At 48.8% G+C, this 11,835-nt stretch overlaps 1 protein-coding gene across 1 annotated transcript; it reads right to left on the bottom strand.

Annotated features, from left to right (window-relative positions):
• Positions 1–4,476: 4,476 nt before the first annotated feature.
• QC764_0019470 (uncharacterized protein) lies at positions 4,477–5,633 on the bottom strand (the record flags this gene model as incomplete). Its single annotated transcript, XM_062940044.1, is given in 5 exon segments — positions 4,477–4,725; positions 4,741–4,788; positions 4,858–4,968; positions 5,032–5,153; positions 5,168–5,633. The coding sequence occupies 5 exon segments, from the start codon at positions 5,631–5,633 to the stop codon at positions 4,477–4,479; spliced, it is 996 nt and encodes a 331-aa protein (XP_062805939.1).
• Positions 5,634–11,835: the final 6,202 nt, after the last annotated feature.

Genomic DNA, 11,835 nt, shown 5'->3' with positions numbered 1-11,835 from the left:
AGACACCTGTCACTGTCAAAGCTCCCCAAAAACGTGGGAAACCGAAACAAGCTTTTTTCTCGGACGAGCGACCGGTGCTGCCCCACAAAAACAGCAATTGGGAGCTTCAATTGGCTGCAGTCCGCTAGCCCAGTGGGTCACACAAACACGATGTCATCCTTAATTGGACCGCAGGGACCCGCCATCTTGCGAGAGCCAGCTCCACTTTCCACTTCATCGAGAATTGGGCCAATCTTGTGATGCACACGATGCTACCATGATCCAGCCTTGGGAAAATCGGCTCGAAAGATCCTGCCGAGGCCTCGTCTGACTCTTTCTGCTAGTGTCTCGGCTTTGTGGCTTTTTTGGGTCTTCTGGATGTTCTATTCTTGTTCATCACATTCCTCAGCAATCATGTCTGGCCCAAGCACATGGTCGACGATCCAGATGACTCGATGTCTCAAATACCAACCTCGAAGAATGGCCCAGAATCAGCAATGATCTGTATATACTAGTCAAATATGTTCCCTTGCCTCGTGTCGGGGATATGCTCTCGGCCTTCTGTTGGCCCAGGCCCTCAATCAATGTCTCGGTGCCTTCACCGAGTCTGAGGATTCATACCAGAACATCATGAAGAAAGCCAACTCGGAGCCTTATCAGTGACTTATGACTCGAGTAGGGTCATTTGGAAGGTGAAGTCTCATGAATGTGACTGAGGTCACCAGGAAGTTCCAGGGCAGTGCACTTGGTTTTCTCCCCGAGCCGACATTTTTGGGATTTCCTCACCGCCAGGTCTGCCAGGAATGAAAGTCGTAATAGTCTAGAGCCTTGCTTCAGGTTCAAGTTCCTCCGACGATAGCCACGGCACTGGGGTTCCTTGCTTGACTCTTTGGGAAGCAAGCACTGGGTTAAATCGCGACACGCACATGCCACCTCCAGTAGGTGCGTCAGGAATGGGTAAGGGGTGTTGGGGAAGACTTTCGATGGAAGGACACGAAACAAATCAATAATATTGGTTCTTTCAATCCAACATCTTTTCAGATCAAGTGCTCGGCCATTCTCTCATTTATACTTTGAAAAAGTGCACCTGAGAATGTGGAACTTCTACCCTGAATAAAGAAAGCAAGTGGGTAGGAATGTCTTGATTCTTCAGCCGAGCACATCTGAATTTAGTCAATTCAAAATTACAATAGCGCGCCCAGGGGGTGCCAAGGTTGATTAAAGACGTGATTGTTTTGATGACACTGGGCCATTTGACCATCCATTGCAACTAGGATTTGCTGAAGTCAACGTTTGTACAGCGTCCCTTGTTTTCTCATAGTCTTCTCATCGGCATCCTCAGGTCGAATGCTACTTTCCTCCCCGTCTCTACACACTTTGCTTCTTTCCGACATCTCCTTCATAATATTCCCAATGTGCGTTTTCGTGATCCTTATCTCCGCCTCCACTCTTTTGCACTTGGAAATAACTAAGCCAAGTGTTTTTCCAGTATCTCCTTTCTCCGCATTGCCACCTTCTTGCTTGTTCTCGACCCCATCAAGGTACTCCATCTTTTGCAACACGTCTGTAGCGCTGGTGGAGACACTCTGGGCCAGATGATCACACCGGTCTCTCTGCAATTCGCAATACAGACCAAGCATGAGGGAGGAGTGACTACTTACTTTGGAGAGGCCTTTAGCAAATTCTGAATGAGTCCCTTTTGTCTGTCATCACAGTTGAAAATAATGCCAAGGGTGAGTCGAGTTTGAGGAAAGTATGTTGCAGTCATGGAGCAATTCTGAGGCCAATCTCTGGAGGTCGTAACGGCGGTGAAGGTCTCCAAAGTTTGACCATCAAACTCCTCCGTAAAGAAGCTAGCACATGCCTTATTGCCATTCATCGCATGTTGTATCGAGTTGTGGATGTAAAAGTCGTCAACAATGGAAACCCAGTCGTTTATCTCAAAAGGGAGGTATGAGTGGTGTTCCGACTCGACTGTGCTCACGCCAGCGCTTCCTCCTTCTTTTTTGACCGGACTCGACAAACGTTCAATCGTGCCATCAGTGACTAGTCGAAAAACCGCTGTCACAGTGGCAACCAACAAAAGTTCAAACCCCTGCAAAACATCACCTGAAGCAGGTTTCTCGGGCCTGGGGTCTTGTGCAAAGACAGGGCTCTAGTACGCATAATTAAAAGCTGTCAGCTGGTGACAATCAGGAGTTACATAATTGCGGAAATCGTCACCATACCAGATAGACACGCAAACAACTAGGTGCTTGACACCACGACAGAGTGGTGGAACATTAATATTCATCATTCCCTAGTACACGGTCAAACTTACAGTCCCATGCATGCCTAGTACCTTGCAGAAATCGTCTGGCTTGGAAGTTGCGTTACCGTACTCGAAGAAGTCCAATCTTGCGTCATAGAACGTCGTCAAATACGGCTCCGTTTCTTCCAAATGCCAATCTATTGTAGGTCTCCGCTAAAAGAAGTGGTAAAATGTTGTTGTCAACTCAAGGCGTGGTAAGACGTGCAGCATAAACACATGGGAAACTTGATCGAATTTCAGCTGGGCCTAAGATTTCCACATAGCCATTATGGTCATTTGTACGGCTTTCTTGGTAGACAGTCTACCTCACTGCACATTCGAGAGATACGTAGATGTGCCTCATTTGCCTGGTGTGTCTCAGTTAGAGTATACCCATCTCGTAGTAGAGGGTCAACCAAAACGCGAATTTGAAGGTTTTTGGAAACGAATGGCGTCGACGACAGCCTATCTAGCAGGTCGAGAACAGAGGAGCTGAGTTGAGGGCTTTGGATTGTGCCTATATTGGATTTTCGTCCAATGGGAACCGCCTCAACTGATAAGCTACGACATCGAGCGGAACATTTCTCCCGTCGTCGATTTAACAGCAAGGAAAAACAATGGCCCGATATGGCACGTCAAATTAGGCGCCCAAGTATTGACTACCTGACTGCGCCAACTCACAGTTCACAATTGCAGGCTATCACATGTTGTCTAAATGTACGGTACCTTGTAGGTACCATGAGATTCAGGTAATTGATCACCTACCTTGCCCTTCCCACCTCATCAGACATCCGAGCCATCTCATGATAACTCTATGTGTTGCTATTATTGTGCTGGCTTGTCGATGACCGACAAACGGACCCGCCTGTTGGGTTTTAGTTTTGGCAATCTGGAACCTGTAGAATCAGGAGCTTGTGGGAGCATTTGTGGTGTGCCTGATCAGCTGGAAAGCAGCACGGCCCATGTTTGGGCCGGAACACATCCTCTCTGTCAGCCCATATCAGCCAGTGATGGATAATTCGTCACGACTGCCCCCACGTGCCATTTGTCAATCCCCAACCGATGCCATGTCCCCCTCCTTTGAGGCCCAAACACCATGTGCTCCCGCATTCCCTGTTTTTTCGGAAGCTTCCACGACGACTTAAAATCATTGTAATCTCTGAAGGACACAGAACCATCTCAAGCATGTGTTCTTAACTCGAAATGAAAAGCCATAACGACATACACCGCCTTTTTCGCTGCACACGGCATTAACAGCTGAGCCGTCATTCACCAAACCTTCTACCAACCTACCTATCTGGACCTACACAATGGACGTAACATTGGAGGTACCGTCAGATTAGAGCATATTCATTTGTGCAACGCCTCCGAATGGACACCTCGACACCCTCTTGAAGTACCTACAAGAAGGGCTAAAGTTAGATCCCAGCGAGGTCAAGGTGAAGGTATTGTTCCTGCGCTGTCGTATGCCGGTGTGACAATAGAGACCCTACAAGAAACTAACCAAGTTCAACGCCCACAGGTACGGCAAGCGGGAGAGTGGATCATATACATAAAAACCCCGCTCAGTTCAATAAGTCACCTGGCAAGCAGCTTCAAAGATAGACATTCTAGCTAACCACCGCTATCACTGAACATAGAGCCAATAGGAGAGTATACGTAATAACTCATCCAAAGCCCCACCGGCCAGGCGTGCTCTATCGCCAGCACAGTCCGGCTCTCCACGTGAGAGACGCAAATCATCAAGACGCAACCCGGAGGCCAGGCTGAGCCCGGGCCTGTCGGTGCCCCGCCAAGCATGTCAACCAGCTTGACAGGCAACGGAGGGAACGCTCCGCGGATTGCTGATCGAGACCGTAAACTTCCGACCAATCTCAAGCAACCTCCCCCGAGTCAATCACTGTCAGCAAACCATCCCACACGCCCAACCGAGAGACCTTCTGGACTGACTTATGTTGAGAAAGGGCAGAAAGAAGCTCCAAAACGTGAAGGGGGAGTCAAGGGACAAGGTCCACCGGATGCCAAAAGCCCAAAGGAAGAAGAAAAAGTGCGTCCTAAGGAGGTTGAGACAGCAAAGTGAAGTGGTCACCAAGTAGGACAGGCGACTGAAGTGTAAACAGACGGAAAAAGAATGAAATATCATAGTGTTAGAAGCAGTTCAAATGCGACAAAAATGACAATTTGTCCTTGAAGCCACAACCCCAGTCTCACACAAATTCCTTCTTCTTTTCCCCATGCCCAGAGAAAAACCCGTTTGTGACACGTTGTCGCCCACCTCTGCCTTCTACCAATTTCCGGTTGCGTTTCAATTCCATCCTGCGGTTGTGGACCTTACTCGCACCCCTGGCATAATGCCACCAACCAAATACGGTGAATGCGGTGAGAGTGACGGACACAATCAGGTACACCCAGAAATAGGAGGACAGAACTGGCTGTTTGCTGGCGTTTGGCTCAGCCTGTTTGAAGTATATGTCTCGCCAGTCGTTTTGGAATTCGACGACGGGCATGGCGAAGATGGTCTATGTCGAAGAGATTAGCCTCAACTCAGCCTATGATACAAGTATCTCGAGCGAGTTATGGCGACTCACCGCAACAGCCGTGATCTGGAGATATAGCATAGCCACAAATGCTATTATTGTGCTCATTTTTGCCTGGTCTCTTGCTCGCTCGGCATCATCACTGAGGAGCTCGTTCATAAACTAAAAACAGACATACTTTAGCAGTGCCACATCACGAGTCTCTATGCGACACAGACAACTCACCAACTCCTCCGAATAAGTCATATCATCAAACATTATCCTGCACCTCGCCATCAGCGCATCCAACTCAATCCCAATCTCCTCAAACCGCTGCTTAAACCTCCTCGTACTAGTCGCGAACTCCCCCCATCACCATCATCATCATCCCAAGACTGATACAGCCTCTGCTCCTCCTCCACCTGCGGAATCATCTTCTCCAGCAACCCCTTCGTAGTCCTCACCTCCTCCTCCGCCATCTTCGTCTTCAGCCGACAATTCCTCAGCTTCCTACTCAGCTTAAAATCCCTCTTCACTACCGACGGGGCATCCCGGTCCAGCTTTAGCTCCGTAATAGCAGCAGTGCATTCATACAAAGCATTCTTAACAATCTCCTGCATCCTGTCCTTGTGCAACTCCGCAAAAAGCCCTACCGTAAGCAGGGGGTGGGACTTGACTTCGGGGGAGGAAGCGAGAAGGTCTTCCACTCGGGCGATTTGCTCTTCGGAGCAGCCGAATAGGACTGCGACGGTGAGCTTGGAGGATGAGAAGTAGGTGGAGGAGATGGCGACGCTGTGGGCGGAGGAGGTCCAGCTTTGGTGGTCCCAGGACATGGCGACGGTGTACATGTGGAGGGGGCCGCCGTGGACGAGGTAGGTGGCGCAGCCGCCTTGGTGGCTTTTGGTTAAGGCTCGGGAGATTTCGTCGTGGAGGTGGAAGGCGCGGGTGATGGTTCGCCAGCGGGGGAGGGAGAAGGGGAGGTAATAGAGGTCTGTGGTGATGGTCTCGAGGGCTGTGAAGGCTGGCTCGACGGCGCCGCAGAGTCTTGGGGTGCCCGTTTGAATCAGTGATGTGACTTAGACTGGGTTTGGAGTTGTGGTGAACTGACAGGATGTGGTAGCCGGCTTGTTCCTGGGCTGATGATGGTTTTTCCAAGAGATTTTCGGTGAAAACCTGACTCTTTATGGATGAGGTTAGGTCCTTGGTCTTGTACCCTTACAAGGAGAACTGCAAGGTCATGGCTGGAATGAAGATACCTCGAACCAACGGTTCCAGTCGGCGTAACTCTTCAACATGATACTCTCATGCTCTCGGCCCTGTTCTTTTTAGCTTTAACGGTTCCAAATTTGACGTGTGCCTTTCCTTACATGGTTCCGAACCACTTTTGATGCAATCATTGATGGACATTCATAATCAAAGAGGCAGTCGTCTTCTTCAATGACTAGTATCGAATCTACCATACGTGGCCAATCCATGACTTAGGTCCTCTGTGAACCTTAAGATGGAGTTAAAGCACTGAAATCCCGGAGACCTTGTCCGTGTGCTTCGACGCGTTGGGCGTCGGGAAACGGCTTCTTCACAAATTAGGGGAAACAGGGGTATCAGCACATCTGTGAGTCGTCACTCTTAAGCGCCGACCTTAGTTTCGAGTTATACATGCATTGCATAAGTTCAAAATTACCAGGTCACAATTCGAACACTAGCTTAGGTACCGGGTAGTTAGGGATGTTGGTGTCTGTAAACAAACTCTGTTGCTAATTTATCATTGCGTGTTCTATAACCTTGAATCAAATCTCCTATAAGAGCTTAAACCATTGAGCCTGACATATGGTTCCGGCCTGCCTGGTTAGAAGTAGGTACATTGGTGTGCTGTGACATTGGCCTCAACTGATGTCCCTCGATGGCGTTGGCTGGATTCCTCCTCCGAGTAGGCCGTCTGATACGAGGGAAGATTGAAAAGAAACGTGACCAGATAGTGGGTTGAGTGGCAGCAGACGCGGTATTCCCCTGAATTCCTCCATCATTTCGGTCACCAGTCAACACCCCGGTTGTAGAAGCAACCTGTGCTTCGGGGCTTGGGGTTGCGGTGATAGTTGTGGCATCGCTTTCGGACCAAAGGAACAGTCGTTGGTACCATGGGGTTTTACTTGTGAGCGAGGGGGTGACCTGGTTTGATGTAGTGTCTAGTGGCGTAGCTGGTCGCGAAGCCGTGTCACTGGCTTTACGACCAAGGCCTAGAAATCCCGAGCGCTTTCTGCGCTTTTCTGTCTGGAGTGTAGCCAATTTGTCGAGTCCCTTCACTTTACGGCTGAAGGACCACCAGGTTGTGTAGGTGAGGCCGATGGCGAGGATGAAATATACCACGAAATACCCCGAGAAAACTGGCATGTCGTGTTCGGGAGAGCCATCCTCCTTCGTCTCTCCCCTGAATTTCCATGACCAGTCCACCCAGTTGTTTTCAAACTTGAACACCGGCGTGGCAAATATCGTCTGGGAGTAGAGGTACTTTGATCAGTATCGATGACTCAAAGATAACATGATGGCGGCAACAATGTAGCTAGGTAGTATCACGGGTACTTACAGAAACAGCTGTTATCGGGAGATATACCATCGCAATGAAGGCTATGTGCTTGCTGATCTCTGCTTGTTTGGTTGCGGTGTGTGCTAAAGAAGCTGCTTCACGAGCCTCATTCCGGGCCAGTTGTGCCAAATACTGAGCGGACGGTCAGTTCGTGAATCAGCGGGTAGAGAAGCTGATCCAGAGGACTCTACCGGTGTGTTGGGATGGAGAGGTAGTTACTCACCAGGTCTGACGTGGTTCTCAGCTCTTCCGCCTTGACACGACACTGAGAAGCAATACCCTCCAGCTCATCATCAATCTGTTTCAGCCTGATGTTGAACCTCCTGGTCGTATGAATATATTCCACACTTGCACCCTTATGATCGGCTTTCTCGTGCTCTTTTGCATGCGTGATGATCTTCTCCAGTTGACTTCTCACGACCCGTGTCTCTTCCTCACAGTTTTTCGCCGCAACCAGTGCCACTGTCAGCTGTTGATTCTGTTCGAAACCGAAGACGTCTAATTCGCGAGAAAGCATAGTCGTGATTGTATCCAGTTGCTCAGTAACATCGTCCATAAGCGCAACGATACGATCACGCTGGATCTCAACAAAAACCCCGACCATGAGCAGGGAGTGTGAACTAACTTCAGGAGAGCGTCGTAGTAGTTTTTTTACCAAGTCCTTTTGGCCCTTGTCGCAGTTGAAAATCACCCCAAGTGATAACCTGAATTGTGGAAAGTATACCGCGGACATGGAAGCGCTGCGTGGGTCGGCTTTCTGGCTCGTGACGCCCGTGAACCATTGTATAGTGTGTCTACCACGAAGCCTTTTCTCCTGAAAACCTGTGTAGCACTTGTCTTGCATCATTGCTTCCAAGATCACTCGGTTGAGATGGAAATGTTTGATGATGTGTTCCCAATTGGCGTCCGAGAAAGGAAGATACCAGTGCTCTCTTGGGATCAGCTTTCCATCGCCAAGTTGTATCTCATCATAGTGTTTGACACGGCTTGGAAACCTGACACGGGAAATTAGATACAAGTACTCATTTTCTTCCCTGATTCGTCAGTTACCTAGACATATGTAACTTACAAGATGTGAAACCCCGAGATATCTGGCTGGTTACCAGCAGGCGCTTCCAAAAGGTTTTGACTGAAAAATGGGCTCTTGAAAGCAAAGCGTGAGCAGACGCTTGTACTGACTGGAGATCTTGAGAGCTGGCTCGGATGAAGCACTGACCTGTAGCCATGTTACAGTGGAATTGGACCACTTCGCAATGTTTGATAAGATTTGGGGAGGTTGAACCCGGTACGCATTTTCAGACCACTTTGTGTAAAGTACAAAGCTCTGGTCATCCGTCTCAGATGTCGGCTGTTCATATTTCCAGTCATACGTTGTGACATAAGGGTCATGGATATTCGGCCAGTCCATGGCTGGTTCTGCAGGCAATCATTCCACGGGTGCTTTGCTGAAAAGGAGAAATTGGAGAAGGCAAGAGAATCGGCTCATCAGCTCTTCTTATCGGCAGCCATCAGTGCCGACCATCAAGCCGTCCCCAAAATTCAGCCACTGCTGCAAGGCTCGCGGTATTGATCGCAGCTGGGTTTATGGCCGGTACTGTCTTCCCAGCACGCGGTATCGACAAGAGCCCCCTATGGGTTATGCCGCTAGAGCGCATAGAACAGGGTTTGGGGAGTGTTTCCACTATCTGCAGGCGATCATTCTAGGAACCGGTAGTGTTGCTGAAAGCACCTATGCCACCCCCCGGGGCTAGAGCCCGGGCTCTCATGGGGTCGCATCGGCCCGTACCATGCCCCCGAGAAGGAGGTGCGGGTGTTTGGCAGAAAGTCTGTCTTGGTTCCCATATGAGAGGGAATACACTGTTAGCCGCCGTCTGAAAGTGGGCCTTGTACGCTTTTTTCGTGTTGTCCAAGCCTTTGCAGGCTGGCTTTGTGATGCATTAAGTCACAATGTGTGCCAAGTGCCCCCGGCACACAGGAGCTGAGGAAGTACACCAGCGAGGGTTTCATTGTGACAGCACTGATCTTGCTTTTCAGCATATTTGGAGCCAACGAAGAAAATACAGAAGCATTTTACTGAGTCCTCGAGAATGAAACAGCTGAAAGAGGGCGAAGTAAGGTAGATGGGCATAATGTTGTGGCTGCCATTATCATCTAAGTGCAGAATCATGTGGTACATCGCGGTGTTAGGCAGAAAATGACAGCATCAGTGGGAACACCAAAACTCCAAGAAGTTGACTGGTTGACCAGGTCATTATGCAGGATACGTCTTGCCATTGGCTGGCCACAGATGGCCTGGCCTGACTGGACCGGGGACCCTGAGTGACCCCGCTTCCTGTTCTGCCATCTTGTTTAAAATACTACAGGCTGCCCCCCCTTCTCGCAGACCGCACAGTGTCTGATTTCAGAATATTGAGTCCTGTGTAACACACCAAAACACCACATTTCCAAGCCACACACGTGCCGTGTCTCAGTGGTGACTCTGTACTTCGCCCCACGGAACCCGCCCTGTCATCCTGTTCTGTTGAGTTCCCTCTTCATTTTCGGAGGACTCTATTCCCATGTGCGCTCATCTTTTCCAACATTAATGACACTCAGCGCAACCACCCAACATCAGTCTTGCTGCTGATTCTCTGGATTGCCCACTCTTCTTGTGTATCTAATTGACAGGTGTTTGCTTTAGGCCATTCTGGAAATCGCAACGCGCTGCAGCGCCCAGTGCAATGGACGCCCGCAAACGATCGCACCATGCCTATCTCCAGACGCCATATGGTGATACCGGTCAACTGATCTCCGCCCTGAATCAGATGTTCGGCAAGAACAACTTCAAACTAACGGTGAGTGTCTTCCTATCTTCTGGGAAGTTTCGCACACGACACTAACGGTGACAATAGATGAAGGGCAGCAATCGTTGGATCATTGTGACGGACCGGAAGTTGACGGATGTAAGTTCTACCTACCTATTCTTCAAATCATAGCAGCTGCTAACCAGCACCCAAATCACAGGAAGAGCTCGATGACATCCGACAACGATCAGTGAAGCGCATCAATATTCGAGGCAGAGACGAAGAACCTATATCATCGAATCTTGGACGACGTCCCACATTTAGGCGTACCACCTCTATATCTCCCTCTCCCTCCAGTTCGAGCATGGGTTCAAGGCGGTCACCGACGTGGAAAACTCCTGTGACCAAGCTTATGCATATTCTGTCACTCCTTTCACCAAGGAATCCCCAAAGACCACACGGCCAATCTTCACCATCCCTTACTTCAGGAGGAAGTCCGTTGCCAGGAACCGCGTTTCCAGTAAGCTAAGGAATTGAATTGTACGTTGAGCATATCCAAGGGAAATATGATGGAGAGAATGGATATTCTGGGGACGTCCTCCAAATGCGGCTTGGTATTGTTGTTGTTATTCACTTTTCATGGAAATCCGTGTAGGGGCATGGATCCTGGCTTTATATTCGAAAGGCGTTTAGGCGTTGACTGACGTTAGATTTGGGTGGTGTATCTGTTTTGCTTTGTGGCTGTCATTACTTAGTTATGACGGATGTATCTAATTTCACTCGATTTATTTTAAGAAATATCTGCTTTCTATGTACGTACTTGCCAACATGGTTAGACTTAAGGCCTTGTGTTGTGCTTTAAGAGCAGGAGGTGGCATAAAGGGATTGTGCATGATAGCACAGAGTGCAAGACACTAAGTGTGTCATCTGTTTGCCATTGATCCTCAGAAAAGCAGAACCTGAGAGCTTTCGTAAATTCAATTGGAAACTTGTCTTTATGCGGCAAGTTCAGTGACGGGAAGCAGAAACTTCGCTGCGGCTCATTGAAACTCAACTTATTTAAATGCAAAGCGATGTCATTCATGTCAACCATTGAGGGCAGTTCCACGCACCTGCTTAGCATATTAATCCAGTTCTACAAATGTCATGACAACTGGGATACCTTTGTAACAGCAATAGAATTGCAGATGAATCACGAAATTCCCTAGTAATTAGATGGCTAAAGGTAGGTGCATGTCAGGAGCCTCGGGTAGCAAACTGGGAGAACTGGATTTCAGGGTTTCAGGGGGACTCCACCCAAATAAAAGGGGGTCTCCACCTAAGTAAACAAAGACTACAATAAAGACCTATGCTACTAATAAGTGAATTCTTGCTTAGTTAGGCCTTCCATCCAAATAAAGAAGCAGTCCGATGACCATTGGCGACCAAGCCATATGCCTAAAAAAGGGGGTTCGGCCTACATCTTGTTTCCAAGTTACTTACCTACCTACTAACACAATTCTCGACCTGGACCTGTGAATGCTCTATTTGAGCAGGACTTGTGTCATGAGAGAATTCTGAACTAGGGTGCAATAAACTGCATTCTAAATGCTTCGCACATCATGCCTTTTAAATTATGGGCTTTAACTAGTCACCAAGAACACATGATGCTTGAGCTATTATGTGCCCTCTTGAACCATATACCAC

The sequence above is a fragment of the Podospora pseudoanserina genome, chromosome 1 (genome assembly GCF_035222485.1).
Source record: "Podospora pseudoanserina strain CBS 124.78 chromosome 1, whole genome shotgun sequence".
NCBI classification, from domain to species: Eukaryota; Fungi; Ascomycota; class Sordariomycetes; order Sordariales; family Podosporaceae; genus Podospora; species Podospora pseudoanserina.
Note: the sequence above shows the minus strand (reverse complement) of the source record. Positions and strands in the feature narration are given on the sequence as shown.